At 45.3% G+C, this 16,858-nt stretch overlaps 1 protein-coding gene across 2 annotated transcripts in view; it reads right to left on the bottom strand.

The window, feature by feature from the left end:
• LOC138569646 (uncharacterized) overlaps positions 1-16,858 on the bottom strand; it is a 1,436,407-nt gene that overhangs the window by 48,101 nt on the left and 1,371,448 nt on the right. For both annotated transcript variants that reach the window (XM_069647797.1, XM_069647798.1), the window contains exon 68: positions 2,825-3,009. In XM_069647797.1, the coding sequence (XP_069503898.1) occupies positions 2,825-3,009 (185 nt within the window). The remainder of the gene's footprint in view (positions 1-2,824; positions 3,010-16,858) is intronic.

Below are 16,858 nucleotides of genomic sequence, written 5' to 3'. Positions count from 1 at the left end.
CCCGTTCTTGAGCACAGTGGTGCATGTCTGTTCCACCCTGTGTTTGGCTTGTTCATTTTGGCCAGTTTGATTGGCTGCAATATCCCACGGCAGAGCATGAAATGTAGATCAGCAAAATAATAGAATGGCGGATCAGTAGCACACGGTACACAGTGGGTCCTACAACAGAACGAAGAATCTGGGTCTGAATGAAATGTTTTTTTATGCCATTACAAAAGCATCAACTGCAGCATTCCACTTTTATTTAACAAGTGGGACACCCCTCTAACATTTTCCTAGCTCCATAGTCTTTACCCCCTGCTTCCTGCCCTATGTGGGGGATTACTGGAATGCAGACATTTTTGCAGCCAGGCAAAAAACAAAGAACAGCATTCCGAACTGAAGCAGAGAATCCAAAAGTTCTGTACCCACCTCTAGTTCTGGCCTATTGGTGTCCCCACTTGCAACATACTCCCGGTCAAAGGCACTGTCACTCACCACCGACCTCTGATGCGTTAAGCAATTCTTAATCCACGTCTCAATAATCACATCAAAGCCAATTATTGACAATTTATCAAGTGGTGATTCAATTTGGTACAGTGGTACTTGTTGGACCGACTGATATACAAATGTCAAGGTACCCAAAGTGAAATGCAGCTGCATAATCCAGAAATCCAGAGACTTCAGGTTGGTTTGACATGATTCTCTTTTACAAACTAATGCTGGAGTCTTCTCAAAATGTGAACAGCTTCTGCATTCTCTATACAGTGTTCGTCTGCTTCCATCAATGGCAGGCTGACTATACTGCAATGCCGAAGGTTAATTGTGTTCTCTATTTTCTCTAAAGAATATTGGAAATGCCACAACTGCCCTTCTCACTGTGAGGGCTGTTTATTACTCTTCACGCTGGTTCTCATAGAGATACTTGAGGTTATACATTGACTCTAGATTTACCCCCAACGGAAACCTCCCGAAAGCCAGTGGGTCAAAGATATTCCGATACATTCAGTTTAGACGTACATTTCCACATTATCCAGAACTGAGTGTACTGTACAAATGTGTTGTGCCTATACTGGAATTACAGAGGCATTAAACAAAAAACAAATACCTTACTTGGCAATTCATTTGAATCATGGGCACAACAGAACAACATGAATCCTGAATCCAGAGGCTGGGCAACATTCTTTATGAAAGAGCTGGATATGTAAAATTGTTCCCAATGCAATTGTTCAATTATTATGTAGTCTTACCCTTCAGGCTGTGAGTATGTCACCTAGAAGCACCTTGGGTCTGATATGTGTCCTGTTCATTCAGTGGGCTTGGAAGGTGAGCCAGACATCATAGTATTAGCGTGGCCCGATCTGTCGGATGCCACTCAAAACCTCCCTGGCCACACATAGCTCGCAGATCCAACCCCACGCCCTTACCAACTGCCACAGCTCTCATCCCAATTTTCCAAACGCTTCTTACCGGCCCTGGCGCTGCCCCCTTTGCTTCCCAGCCACTGCTTCTAAGGCCTTTATGGAAAGTGAGAAGAGCATAGAAGCAATTCCTTTCTCCTCTTTTCCTTTGTGACCATTTTCTTTTGTATTGTTTTTATACTTGCGAAATGGCTGCCACGCCATTTCACACCTTTAATAAAAATGAACTATTGGCGCCACAGGCAACATGTCGGAGAACTAAGAGCTGTAAACCCCCCCAAAAGGGGACATTACCACTTGGTACACATGTCAGGCAGGTGTAAGGCCGTCGCTTTGCTTGCAACTGTAATTTGTTCCAAGCCGAACGTCAATACAGACTGCACCTGCACTCAATTCCCGATGACTGCCCATGTTGATTTTTATACTGTTAACAGCCCGGGCCATATGCACCCATAGCCAATTTCTCACGGTGGCCCAGGCAGAATGATATACCATCAACAGGTCTCTGCATATATTAATGCAAATACCAAAAACAGAGTGGGCATTACCCACAGGAAGTAAAGAATGCTAATATACCTTTATTATAGCAACATAAAGGCATAACCTCCATCCCCCATATGTGTCCTTTCAACACTTTTTTCTTTCTGTGAAAGAGCGAGGGGGTTATAATAGCTTTTCAGATCCAGACCTTGGGCCATGCTGGGCGTTATGGCCCCTCATACCGCATTAAATGCCTATTCTGCACATGGGCCTTTAACTCGTTATTCAGGGCCCATAAAGCCTGGTACGGCCCTATGATTAATAGTATGGTTAGCAAAGAGTGTAATGTCCATGGAACCATACAGAACACTTGAACGGTCAGCATTGTACGCATAAATGTAGGTAATGGCCCGCAAACGGCAGAATCTAGCATATAACACACCTCTGCCTCCCTCGAGCTTGAATCAGAAGGCAAACTAAAATCCACCCAAACAACCTAAACAAAAGTCAAAAGGATGTAGATTGAACTTCAGAAATGCAAAAATTATTAATACTAAACAGGGGGTACATTTGTCATTTTGTCATGTGCTCTTATTCCTGAATCAAAAAAATAGAAATAAATGGCATTGCACACCCAACTAATAATTATACGCTGATTATATACAGCAATAACAAAGATCACAGAAAGCAAAATATACACAACAGCCACAAAAGATGAATATTTAGAGAGCAGCGCTACAAAAAATCCTCATCAATTAGTATGATCCACGGAAATTCAGGAAATGGGGTTCGTGTGGCAACATACATGGTAATATCAGAGCTGCCAGTAAGTCTACATTCCATCTGATTCATTAATGTGATTCTTGGCCAATAACTAGTTCCTTTGTAATGTTGATCGTCATTTATAAAAAGCTACATTTTAGGGATATGTTTGAGGGACTTACATTCAAAGGGGCTCTCGATCATCCGACGTTTGAATCTGTAGTACTCGGCCATTGGATTGAAGTTGTAGACATCCCGCATGGTCTTCATTAACTTCTCCTCAATGAGGTATTTGGAGATGTTGGCCAGGTCTACATGGTCATGACTTTTGGGCAGCACGGGCAGCTTAAGCGTCAGAGAGCAGTTGCTGCAAGATAAGAAGTCATTTTTACACAAAGCAATAGAAAGTCACTATCATTGTTAATGTGATATGCAGTAATATGCGGAAATTAATTGAGGATTAGCCCCCTGGCAGGCCAACCCAGACAATAAGAGTGCTTTAATCAGGGCCCGTCTAGATATTATGAGCGCTTTGCTATGGCCATTACCTCAGGGCAGAGGGGCATTACCAGTCTGTATGATCTGCACGCGTTATCAGTATTGTGTTTTCAATATCTTACATTAGCACATGAATGGGGCAGTCATATATGAACAACCAATCAGGTTCCTTAGAATGGAGTCAAGAACTGTCACCATTTTACCAGTGGCAAATGAAGAATTGCAACTAGTTGTGCACAATTTACCCCTGCTATGTTCCCCCTGGCCCCAGCTCAATCTCCTGACTCAAGTGCTCACGCTCTCACTTCAAGCCACCACTTCCCCTGTGCTCACACCCACCTTTCAGCTCTCATTCTTTCCCTCAACTCTCATATGCGTAGTTCGTCTTCGTCCTTCCTGTTCTCACCCCTTCCCTCTCACACCTAGCCACACCCATTCCCTGCAGCACTAATGTCCTTTCCAACCCATCAACTCACTCCAGCAGGATTCATTCATTATGTTGCAAGACAAGAATTGAGAACCTTACATTAATCATGTCTGGCGTTCTGATGTTGGTGAGAGTGACAAAGAGAGAGGGAGAGAGATAGAGGGAAGGGACAGAGTGGAATAAAAGGGCAAAAAAGGATTTGAGGATAGGCAAAGGACAGGGGTAAATAAATACATGAGGGAAGTGGAAATACAGATTTAGATTGAACAAGTCAATAATTACGCCTTGTAGGTCGAGGGAAAGTTTATTATCATGAGATAATGCCCAACCCCAAAGAATATGTTGGGGAAGGGCATCATTCCAGGTGATAATGACCCACTTATGAGATCTATAGGGCTTTTGAACCATTGTGGTAAATGCCGGCTGTTAGGCTGCTGCTGAAGTCAGAAAGTTTGGAGTGGAATCAATAACAGATTATTGACTGCATTCTAAACATTCTGATTGGCTTAAAAGTGGACAATTATAGGTGTGTGCGAATAGCAGATTTAAGTATTTGGCTGAATATCGAATAGATGGTCAAGTATTCATCCGGAGCCGAATACGGAGTCAAATAGTTACCTTTTTAATAAATAAAGTTAAGTAGACAAGAAAAACAGGTTGTAAATGACAAAACAGCCTTTAAAATACATACATGCATTTTATTATTGCATGTCTCTTCTTTGCTGTCTACCGAAGGTGTTTTTGTAAACCATGAAACACATACAATATCAGAAAATAAACGGTTCAATAACAGCAGTTTGTATTTCTGTGCATTTGCGTGTGTCGCTTGTTCGGCAGGCCCAAAGTAATTAAGACTATCCCAAAAGCATAGTATGCATTTATGCAACCACTGTGAGGGGAAACGGGGATGTGTATACTTGTGCTTTGAAATGATCCTTTTGGGCCTTCCCTGTCTTTAGACTTCCGGCTCCATCAAGGAACTGAAACACAAATGGAGTTATTACATCAATAAGCACCCAAGTGCTACTGAATACAAACCTTTGGGATGTTAAAGCCATTCCTTCTGTCTGTGGTACTGAGTGTGAATAAGGCATTTGAAAATATCTTTTCATTTATACATAGTCTTTTTATTTGTTTTTCGGGAGGGGTATGGGTGTGGTGTTTTGGGGAATGGTAAAAGACGTTAGCTAAAAACATATAGAGAAGGCTGAGTCCTCCATGGTTCTCAGCTGACCATATAAGGAAGGGACATTGCTGAATTTCAGATCTTTAATTTGCATGTGCATGCTTATTTTACTTATTTGCTTCATTTGTACATCCATTTGGTCCAATGTTTCCAAATTGTAAACTTGTATCTCCTCATTATTACACAAATATCCCTCTTTTCTAACTCTCCAATGTTGGGAGGAATATTTCTGCTGCCAAAGCATTTTGGTCATACGTTTGTAAAACTCCCAATCCTTTGAATAGCCACATTCTTCAGTAACATCTGTCACTTTTAACCAATTTAAATTGACTCTTTTTGGCAACATGATACAGTTGGAGGGCAGGAATTGTAACCTATGTTTCATTATTACAAGCACATCTATGCTACAGGCACATTTTCCACTGAGCCATCATACTTGCTTCATAACCTGGCACTCTACCCAAGAGCTATTTTACTCAGTGTTTGGAAATTCCTGGATCTCCCCAGCAGTTATATTAATCCACTTAATTATATCTCTTGGTAGGGAATTGGTGGATTGGAACTTGTAACTTTCAGATTACTCACACAGGTCAATAAGCCCCTAAAGAAAATACAATTTTCCAATAGCGACTTTGCAAATTATTGTTCCAGCTCAATGGTTTTCAGCTGCAGAATTCAGGAAGACCAGATACATCTCTTTGCACATTAAAAATAGTGAACGTTTTGTTTCATCTCACCCATGCACAGCAGACAAGATTAAAGTCTGTCTGTCCAGCATATGAAGAGCTGAGACTTTGTTTGCACTTTTGCACCTCTGCTATGTCTTCAGTCAAATAAAGTGACAACAGCATTTGTTTAATGACCATTTTAAAGGATTAACATGATATTTCTGAATGTTTCCAGGCAGTCAAATCAGTTTTCATGTTTTCACGCATTGTGCCTCCTTTAAAAAAAATAAAAACTTTTTCATCTGTGAACCTCTTGTCTGTTGTAATTTTATTCCTTTCTGGTTTGCATGTATACCTTTGTGACTACTTCTACTAGACCACCTGATGAGTTTAGCTAGAAATGTGCTGTGCAGCCACTCTCTTTCATTCCTTGACTGACCTCTGCCGTACCTATGGCTCTCTCCATCTCTCCCATTTTCTCTAACTGCTACACTATCACCTATCACCCTCGCTCACAAAGTCCAGCAGGAAAAAGCACAAAAAAGACATCTTGAGTGCAAACCCTAGACTTCCCATAGCAGGCACTTATGTCAGCGCTTCCCATAGAAGGGTTTTCACTGATATCCTTTTCTCTGTTCCCTCGCCTGATCTATGGACCCCACATCTCATCTCCACTCTCTCTCCCTCCTCATCCTCTACCATTAACGGTGGCCCCAAGTGAGAAGTCTTCTTGGCCAGCTTCTCATCCTCACATTGCTTCGTTAATGTCTATCACACAGGCACTATCCTAGTTCAGGGTCCACAACCCAACCTCCTTCTCTTTGGCTGGATCCTGCCTCTCTCATTAACTTCCTTCCTTCTCCTGCATCTCCCCCTTCTACTCTGTCTCCCTCCTCTGACTGGTGCACCACGCCACTGTACACCACTTCAGAAAACCTTCCAAGGCACAGACCTCCTCCACCTGGCGACTCTTAACGCCAGCTCAGCCAACAAATACTCTGCTGACATCTGCCTCCTTCATGTAAACACTTATCCCGACATTCTCGCTCTTACCGAGACATGGTTCATGTCAGCTCAGTCACTGCTTTTGACTCCTTCCTCCCTGATGATTTCAAGATCATCTCCAAGCCTAAACCTAACCGCACTGGCGGGGGTTTGCCATAATATTCCCTGAGTGAGTTCCTGCTTCCATCTTACCTACCCAGCTCTACTCTTGCTTTGAGAGCCTGGTTTGCAAGTTGGTCATCTCTCCAACCCTGACCATTGCTACCATTCACCAGCCTCCAGGCATCACCACCCTATTCCTCTCTGAATGGGCTGATTTCTGCTATTCCTTTCATCCACCTGCAACCTCCTCCTCCGGGGTGATTTCAACATCCAACTGGACTCTGCATCCATCCTCTTCACTGACCTGTGCACCGCACTTTCCCTCTCCATTCTCCCTTCTGGGCCAACCCTCTCAGCTAGACACACTCTAGATGTGCTCATTGTAAAGACTGGTAGGGGGTGTCTGTACTTCCGCTCTCTATATGGTAGAGGAGAGGCACAGAGGACCCCAGCCAAGATTCTCTATTATTGGTAGCGTAGTCGAGCAATCAAGGCCTAGCTTCTCAGGAGGACGGCGGTCGTCGACAGTGGCGGCCAACAGTCCGGGTGCTTCTCTTTGAGATTCCGCAGCAGTCCCCGTCTCGGGTCGGCAGCCTGTCGAAGGTCTGTCTATCAGGGAGCGTTGGCAAAGATCAGCTGGTGCACGATGGTCCCTCGTAGCTCGGGAAGAGGGTGCCTTACCAGGTCCTCTCTGAGTCAGTCCTTGGAGACACAGCAGCTTTCAGATTGTGAAGGAGAGCAACAGCAATTCTTCTCGTCCAGCAGAGCTTCAAGGTCAAGCTTCAGTTACTCCAGTTACTCGTCGTAGTGGACTTCAGCTTCTGAACAATTTCCAGTGGTGAGAGGTCCCCAGATATACTATTCGGTCTCTCATCCACACTGCTAGGTCACACTCAGCAGCCAATCATCCAGAAGGGCATTCATGCAGTCAGTCAGCCAATCAGCCACGCAGTGCATTCAGGCCATCCTTCTCCCGCTCAGACACGCACAACAAGGAATGTGGATTGGGACAAGTACCCAGCCATTCAACACTACACACTGCATTCAGGCCAGTTTCGGGCAGGGCTGTCTCAGTCTTTGTCTCTCATGCCAGAAACCAGACAACCACAACAAGAAGTGCATATTGGTCACACACTCCATTCACCCATGTCCCACCCACAGGAGGTACCCGCAACATACATCACCGGGATGGCTCCAGCTAGTCTGGCCGGGCCTTCCCAACAACACCATATATGGCACTTCCACCCAACAGCCAGTCAGGGGGAAGGGACAGAGTCAGGGCTTCCCAGGACTTTGGGAAAACAAGGTAATAGGTAATAGAAAGCAAGAGGCCGCAGGGGCCATTTTGTTTTCCATCAGGAATCAACTGATTCCAATGGCAGGACAGGGGTATCCCAAAATGGAGGATACTCTGCACACCTGTCAAATTCAGAATGGAGCTGCCACCAGCCCATACCCTGCTCTGCGGGCCACCCACAGGTGCCCAAAAACATATACTAGGGGCACAGGGCTGTACCCCCACCCATGGGTGCCATAAGGGTATCCCATGGGTCCGTTCACCAAATCAAAAGAGAGAGAGCTGCACCGCCAGGAGTCTCACATGAACTCCTGCATGGAAAACACGACAGAACACACGATAAAAAGCAGTAAAGGACAAGGAAACGGAGGCCCTGTCCCTCCGATGCATTTCCAGCATCACACGCATACACTCTGACCTCTCTCCCCCACTAGTCACCCATCTCTCCTGGTCAGACCATTCTCTCCTCCCACCTGCATCCCTTTGGCCCTCTAACCGCCCCCCAAAAAGCCCAGCCAATCTCGTTCGCTAATATCCACCTGATGAAACAAGAGTTACTGCCTTCACTTCAACCTTCATCCCTATAACCCCCTACCGCTGATTCTACCTCTGACTCTGCCCTCAGCAACCTCCACCTTTCCATCAACAATACTCTTGACATTCTTGTCCCAGTCATAAGGATCCCCCTGAAACCTGCCTATAAGCATAACACCTGGTACGACTCCGACCTTGCGGCCCTGACACAAAAGTGCACGGCGGCAGAACAGAAGGGTCATCCTCTTCTCTTACAAAATGGCCTGCTGCCTGCTCCAAAGGGAATACAGATTCTCCATCCATGCCAAGAAAAGAGCCCACATACAGGCACGGGTTTCCGGTGCATCCAACAACATGGCTGAACTTTTCAAGATCTGCAGGGAACTAGCCAACCCTTCCGCAGTCGTCTCCTCCCCTTCTCCTTCCCAGGCTCTCTGCAATGCACTGGCCAAACACTTTGCCACCAAAACTCAGGACATCCTGATCAACCTTGCTACACACCCTCAGAACCCATCACCCCCCCATACCAGCTTTGGCACTCCACCCTTCACCTTCCTCCTTCTCCCCTGTCACACCTGAAGAGGTTATCAGAGTTGTCCGCTCCATGAAGGTTTCTTCTAAACAGGTTTCCCCTTGCTCATCCAGGACCATCAATGATAACATTGGCTCTCCTGCCCCTGCACTCGCTGATGCAATCACTCTTTGGACACTGGATCTTTCCCCTCCTCCCTTAAGCACTCCTTTGTGTGCCCACTCCATAAAAAGTCTTCACTAGACCCTACCTGCCTTGCCAACTACCACCCTATTTCCATCACCTCCTTCCTGGGGAAGCTGCTGGAGAAGATGGCATTGCCCCAACTTAACTCACACACCAAACTTGTTGGTGGTCTCCACATCCATCAATCTGAATTCCGAGCATCCACAAGCACGGAAACTGCTCTTCTGATCACCCGTGAAAAACTCCTTTCATCTCTGGACCCCAACTCCCCAGATGTCCTCATGCTTCTCGATCCCTCCTCTGCCTTTGACACAGTCCACCATTCCATCCTCATACAAAGGCACCACAATACCCTTGGTATCTCGGAATGGGCACTGGACTGGCTGACATCCTTCCTTACTGACTGCTCTTCCCAAATAACTTGAGCACCTTCTCCTCTCCTACTTTGTTCTTCATCTGTGGTGTCCACCCAGGGTTCTATCCTCTCCCCTTGGCTCTTTAACATCTACCTTGCTCTGTTTGCACGCCTCATCTCCTTCTCCTCCAACTTCCAGTGTTATGCAGATGACACACAGCTCTTTTTCAAACTTTCTGCTGACCCTCTTGCACCCTCCATCATCCCTGACTGCCTATCTGCCATCCGGTCCTGGTGCACATTCTACGATACCTGCCTCATAACCTGTAAAACTGAGATCCTTCCCATTGGGACCCTTGCTCCTTCCTTCTTCCCGTCACTCTGGCTTTCCTCCTTGGGTTCTCCCCCTGCTCTGTCTTCTGAAGCCAAAAACCTTGGAGTCATCTTCAACTCCTCTCTCTCCTTCTTCCCTCACACTTAGGACATTGCCAAGAAGTCTCACTTTCAGCTCTTCCTTCTCAAAGGAATTCTCCCTTTTCTCACTTTCCCCCAGAGGCTCAATATTACCCGGGCCCTGGTTCTCTCTATAATTCACTATTGCAATAGCCTCCTCCTGAATCTACCTTCTTACACTCTGCAACCCCTCGAGCTAATCCAGAATAGGGCAGCAAGATTTATCCTTGGCCTTAATCCCAAGGACTGCATCTCTCCTGCCCTAATAAATCTTCACTGGCTCCCGGTTGCTGCACAGATTAAATTAAAATCCCTCTGCATCATCCACAAGGCTGTCTGGGCCCGGGGACCACACTATCTTCAACTTTATCTTACTAAATACTCTACTCCTAGACCACTACGTTCCTCTGGGACCAAATCTTTGTGTGTAAAGTATTTTGCTAAACAGAGGGTAGGTGGTTGTTCGATTTCATCAGCTGGCTCCCTCCTATGGAACAGCCTCTCTCTCTCTCTGCGCTTTGAGCAGGACCTTCTTAAATTCCGGAAGCTCCTTCAGACTTTCCTCTTTACCTCCTCTTTCGCTTCCACTCTCCTCTGCTAATCCCACAGTTGCTGTGATTAGTGTCCGGGATCTTTATGCATCCTCAGGCCCCTGACCTCCCACACCCAATCAGCCAGCTCTAGTATACCCTCAGCACTTGCATTGGCGCACCCTCCACCCCGGAGGTTCACACTTACACCTAACGTGGCTCTGACTGTTAAGCACTCAAGAATCATAGCACTTCCTCTGTAGCTCACTCATGAGCTCAGACTCCCCAGCACTTTCCCCCTCTGCCCTCTTCCTTGCTGCAGATGCACGTTCTGAGTACTCACAGGGCATAATAGGTTTGTCCTTTTTCCTTTTTCCTCCCACTGCACTTAAATATTGCTTTGTAATGTGTTTCACTCCCTTGTTTCCTCCCTTCGATCTGTGGGCTCTTTGAAACAGTATTTTACTTGCTGTATAATTGTATACCAAATAAACAATACATAAATAAATAAATACATTTTGTAGGGGAAACTGTTCGGCTTTGAGTGAAAATGAATTAAGTATTCGGCTGAAGTGAATATCTCATTTTCAGTCAGAATTTGGCTGAATACCTACTCGAAGAAGAATTTCGGTACAGCCCATGTCAAGTATGCCTTCCATGTGCTAATTAGCATTAATAATCAGCTTTAAGAGCCATTATGCTTTTACCACAAGAATGTGCCACTAAAGTCCCCTCACCTCTTACATATCTCTTCCCTCCAACAGTTTCACTGCTGATTCTCATCAGTGCTTTAATATCAATGAATTCTAAGAGTGATTCAAAAGTAATTGGCTGCAATCAGAGGAACCTGATTAGCCCTCCACTTGGTTTCCAAATGATATGCTGTTACCAGATATTGATACATTGTCCTTCTTAGACATGCTGTTTTTCATTGTGATTTCTACAGATGCAGAATCTTAGCATTTGATCAACGTATGTCGAAATCTGACTGCTTTCATTTTTTAGATTTTTGTGCAAGTAAAAATAAATTCCATTGATACAGCCATTTTTTATCAGACTAAGATTGGCTTAATCAAGATTATCTACAAAAAAATGAGTTGGGACCTAATCTCGCGAGGACACAGGTAGTGAGTGATCTGTGGGGGATCAGCACGAAATAAATTTGATTTTTGATTTTGATTTTGATTATTTCTACCGCAATCCAAGACAGACTTAACTGCATCCCGGCGTAGTTGGTCAACACCACTGTAATCAAGGTATAACGGAATGCATATCATGATATCTCTGGGTTGAACAGCTTACTTGAACAAGTGGGTTTTTAACGCCTTTCTAAAACGACCCAATCACTGACAGGCTCTAATCTCCAGTGTGAGATGGTTCCAGAGCTTCGGTCCAAAGACCCCAAATCTCTGATCCCGTCTGGAGACAAGTTTAGAACGCTGAACAGTCAGCAGCAGTTTGACTCCTGAGCGCAATGCTCTGGCCGGATAATAACGGCGCACCTTTGCGCTTAGATAATCTGGGGCAAGGCCATTGAGATATTTATATATCAAGCAAGCTATTTTAAACTTGATTCGATCCTCGACCACTAGCCAGTGCAGGGATCTACGAAGAGAGGATACATGATCCATTTTTCCCAGATGTGCTACCAATCTAATCACTGCATTCTGAGCCCTCTGGAGTCTGGACATCTGCTTGGCTGGAATACCAGCCATCAAACCGTTGCAGTAGTCCAGATGAGTGTTAGTCATTGCCCTTACAACCATTGCATGATCCTCTGAGGGCAGAAATGGAAGTACATTCCTGAGCATCCAGAAGGAGTAATACACAGACGTCACCTTAGCACCCACCTCGGCTACAAGTTTTTCACTGAGAATGTTTTGGGAGAATGATTGCTTCTCGTCCGTAAATCTCCAGTTAGTGCAATCGATGCCGGTCTTTGCTGCATTCAATTGAAGCTGATTACTCGCCCTTCAATTATCAATCCACCATACACTGATTCATTCTCATAAATGCATCCTCAATGTTCTTCATCTCAATATAGATTTGTGTATCATCGGTATATGAGGGAAAACTCACCCCATGCCTCTTCAATATATTGAAGACTGGGCGCATGTACAGGTTGAATATCAGCAGAGATAATTGTCATCCCTTAGGGACACCACAACCGAGAACCACAGCCTCTGACGTGAAGCCCCCAAATAGTACCCGATGGACTCTAGGCTCTAAACCACATCAGCACTTGTTCTGAAGCCTTTCCCACTCCTCTGAGACGCTCCAGCATGATCTGATGATCTACTGTGTCGAAAGTCGTGGATAACTCCAACATCAACAGCAATGTTGATCTGCCAGCATCCGCGGCCTCCAACAGATCATCATGTACTGCCAGCAGCACTGTCCGTCCCACGTCTGGATCAAAACCGAGACTGGAGTTCATCCAGCAGCCCCTCTTTATCCACATATAATACTTGCAATTGAGAAGATACAACCTTCTCCAAAATGTTTTCTGACCAGATCAAGTCGGCCACTGGCCAGTAGTTCATTAACATAGATGGGTCCAGATTAGATTTTTTCAACAGAGGTTTGACTATAACACTTTTAAGTGCATCCGGGACCCAACCCTCAAACAGGGACTTGTTTACAAGTAAGGTAACAAATGGTGTAATATTTGCTGCCCAGCTGCCTGACTCCACAGGCGGGCATCACAAATGCCAGACCATTTGTCGGCTTAAGTTGGAGAATCAGAGAGTGTATCAATTCCTCTGTCACATGCTGAAATACAAAATGTTCCTCCTGTACCCCCTCCCCCAGCATTAGATCCTCCTTATTATAGACCAGCAACCCCTCCTGGCCTCTCACACTATCAATGCTCTTCTGTATAGCTGTAATCTTATCCTTAAAGAAGGCATTGAAATTGTCTGCTTATTCCTGCAAGGAAGCAAAGGGTGCCGCAATACAGGCTGGACTACTACATTTGGACACTACTGCGAACACTGCCCTTGCCTGATTGCCCCCCACCCCCCGCCTGCTCAACCTCCCCATGGAGAATGTCCCTTTTAGCCTCAAATTTAGCTACCTTATAGGATTAAGCACTGTTTTAGCCCTGTTTGCATGGGTGCTCAGCTTGGTAGTCCTCCAAAGCTTCTTGGCTGTGGCTGATCAACGAGGATGAGCAGGGGTGTTGCTAGGTATGGAAAAGATCTGGGGCTGGGCCAATGTCAGGACTGTCGGGACTCCGGGATAGCTAGCCTTTTGGTTGTAGCCCCTGAGCTTCGATCCGGGGCTACATCCAAAAGACCCAGGGCTATAGCCTCCTCTGCCCCCCCCCCCCGTAGCAACGCCTCTGAGGATGAGTATGGCATCAGAAGGATTTACAAGTATCTTGTCATTACTTTTTCAGAATAGACTGAACACGAAAAGGATATGGTGTGTATAATCAAGAGGGCTCGTGCAAATATTTCTCATTTTGCAAGAATGTATGAATGCAAGTCACTGGCAAGCAAGCTGAGGGTTTTTGATTCAAAATTAGCAAGCACAGTTCTATGCAGAACTGCCATGTGAGGCACAAGAACATTTAAAGAATAGACATTGCAGAGGTTAATATGATATTATGGTGGCTACAATGCCAGTGGTCTTGTCTCAGGGTAGCAATATACTGGGTACATGTCAGGTGCACCATATCTGTAAAAATAGCAATAGCACCAGTACTTAACCATATGAAGAAATTAGGGGACTCACCAGATTCGATCCCGTGGAAGTTGAAAAGAGAAATGTTTTCCAAAGTACTTGAGAAATTAGAACTGTCACACCTAATTATTGCTCTTATAACAGAGAATTACAGCCACTCGAAAAGGGAGATTGTTGCTCTCAACAAGTCTTCAAAGCAGAATTAAGGAAGATCCTTACATCTCATTAAGAGGCTACATGCCTCTGAAAGGAGGATGTGGTTGGGAACCTTACTTGCCTGACAAGCATAGCTGCAGGCTGAGGAATGGGCTCAAGAAATGTAGATGAATGCAGCAAAGGACAGGAGGCAGGTGCTGGAGACAGAAGAGCATGAACTAAAAACCTACAGATGTGGCATCGAACAAAGGGACGACACAGCATTTCCCTTCAGGTTTTTAGATACAGTGGGCTAACACGTGATTGTACATGATCCCTGCACCTTCCCACAGAACAGGCTGTTCAAGCCGTGTTAAGCCTTGTTCGTCCTTAGCGGAAGAAATCTCACATTTTGGAACATACTCAAAAAGATTTAAATAACGCATGCCACTAAAAGCGTACAACTACGGAATGTATCCCTTCATCACTGTAGCACAAACACACCATGCAAACACTAAAGAAAAATGGAGCCAACAAAATGAGCCAACTTAAAACAGAGAAATCACACACCACCACAACATGCAACCAATTATTATGCGAAACAAATCGTCAAACATCAGATCAAAAAAAGCACTAACCTGAACTCTCAGGAACCATGAAGCTATTACTCCTTGGGAAGAACAAGGAAACGAACACCCCGAGAAGGCTACTAGAGGTGCTTCCCGTTCCTTGTCCTCCCCAGGTGTTTTTCTGGGTGGAGGGCACTGGAGCAGTAGGAGTGTTGTACCAGGACCACATTTGATAGCAGCGTGGGGAACTGTATGGCGATAATAAGGATATTGTGAGTACTCTGTCTTGTTTACTTGTAAGTATCCCCATGCAACCCCAGCTTCAGTACCTGTGAATGGGAAAGCTGTCTCATGGAAAAGAAAGGTGGTATCCTGTTTATGCACAGGAGGGCTCAGCTTAGGAACAACGGTGCTGGTAAGCTTACCGGCACTGTTGTTTCCGGACCGGCAAACTACGAGTCTGCAGGTGGGTTGCATTTCTGCCTGCCAGGTCTGCTCTGGCAGGCAGAACAGCACCCACCTGCAGACTTTCATGGAAGCACTGGTACCGTTATTAATGTCGCCTGTGCTTCCAACATTGCCATTCCCATTTGAGTCCTATCGGACACAAATGGGAATGGGGATTCACGAATGCTGCTGCCTAACTTACCGGACTGCCAGGGCTGTAATGCCCCGGTTATTCCGGTAAGTCAGGCGGCGGTAATTCATTACGGGTCCGGCAGCTACCTGCCTGCTGGTTTTACAAGCACAGTTACAGCTGGACTCGTAATGAGGGCCATTGACTAATGATAGTTAATGTAATAGTCCAGTGCCCCAAAATATAAAGAAAACAGATAAGGAAAACAAAATCCTAATTACCTATTCAAAATAAGATTTGCAATGGCTAAAATCCTTGAGAGGTCCAAAAACAAGTTCGACGAGCTCTATGATCCATGACATCTGAGGCTTGTAAGATGCTGAGCTTTTGGATGTACTTCTCATATTCACATGATGACGTAGGCTGTCCTTAGACGTACCACTTTGCCTGTGGTGGCCATCTTGGAGTGGGAAGACCATGTTTGCAGAGGGAGCAGATGGATGGCGAGACCTCTGGCAGGTAAATGTATCCTGACAGTATGCCCCCTTCAAAGCCCCATCCTAGCTCTATGATCCATGACATCTGAGGCTTGTAAAATGCTGAGCCTTTGGATGTACTTCTCATATTCACATGATGACGTAGGCTGTCCTTAGACGTACCACTTTGCCTGTGGTGGCCATCTTGGAGTGGGAAGACCATGTTTGCAGAGGGAGCAGATGGATGGCGAGACCTCTGGCAGGTAAATGTATCCTGACAGTATGCCCCCTTCAAAGCCCCATCCTAGCATCCACTGGGCCAGGAGCCCCTGACCTGGTTTCTCCAGGATGGTCTGGTGGAGCTTATCAACTAATGCATGAGCGAATAAATTCCTGGCTGATATCCAAGTCCGGTCTTCAGGCCCATAGTCTACCCATTCAATCAGATACTGTATTGATCTTCCCCGATGTTGAGAGTCCAAGACTTTGGTCACTTTATATTCATCTTGGGGTTCCACTGCCAAAGGCTGGGGCAAAGGCTGATTTCCATATATCTTAGAACCTGCAACAGGCTTCAGGAGGGAGACGTGGAAGGCAGGAAGAATCTTGTAACTGTTTGGAAGCCTTAGTTTCATAGCTACAAGGTTAATCACCTTTCTTATAGGAAAAGGTCCAAAGAACTTCGGTTTCCGTTTGTTTGTACATGAAGGAAAGTGGATATGTTTTGTAGATAGCCAAACCTGATCATGTACGTGGTACTGAGGAGCTGCACATATCTTTGTATCTGCATATTTCTTGGACATGTCTTGTGTATGTTTAATGTGACCTGACGCTTTTAGGAATGCTTGATGCAACAATCGCAACCTTTCTGCTGCTGTTGGAATATTGGTATATGGCTTAAAGGTAATCAGAATAGACGTAGGATGAAAACCGTAAGACATATGGAAAGGGGTATTCACAATTGGAGTATGATGAGAATCATTATATGACATTTTTCTG

This window comes from Ambystoma mexicanum, chromosome 2q (assembly GCF_040938575.1).
Source record: "Ambystoma mexicanum isolate Mex_15411 chromosome 2q, UKY_AmexF1_1, whole genome shotgun sequence".
Taxonomy (NCBI): Eukaryota; Metazoa; Chordata; class Amphibia; order Caudata; family Ambystomatidae; genus Ambystoma; species Ambystoma mexicanum.
The sequence above is the reverse complement of the archived record's forward strand: the minus strand, read 5'-3'. Positions and strand labels throughout refer to the sequence as shown.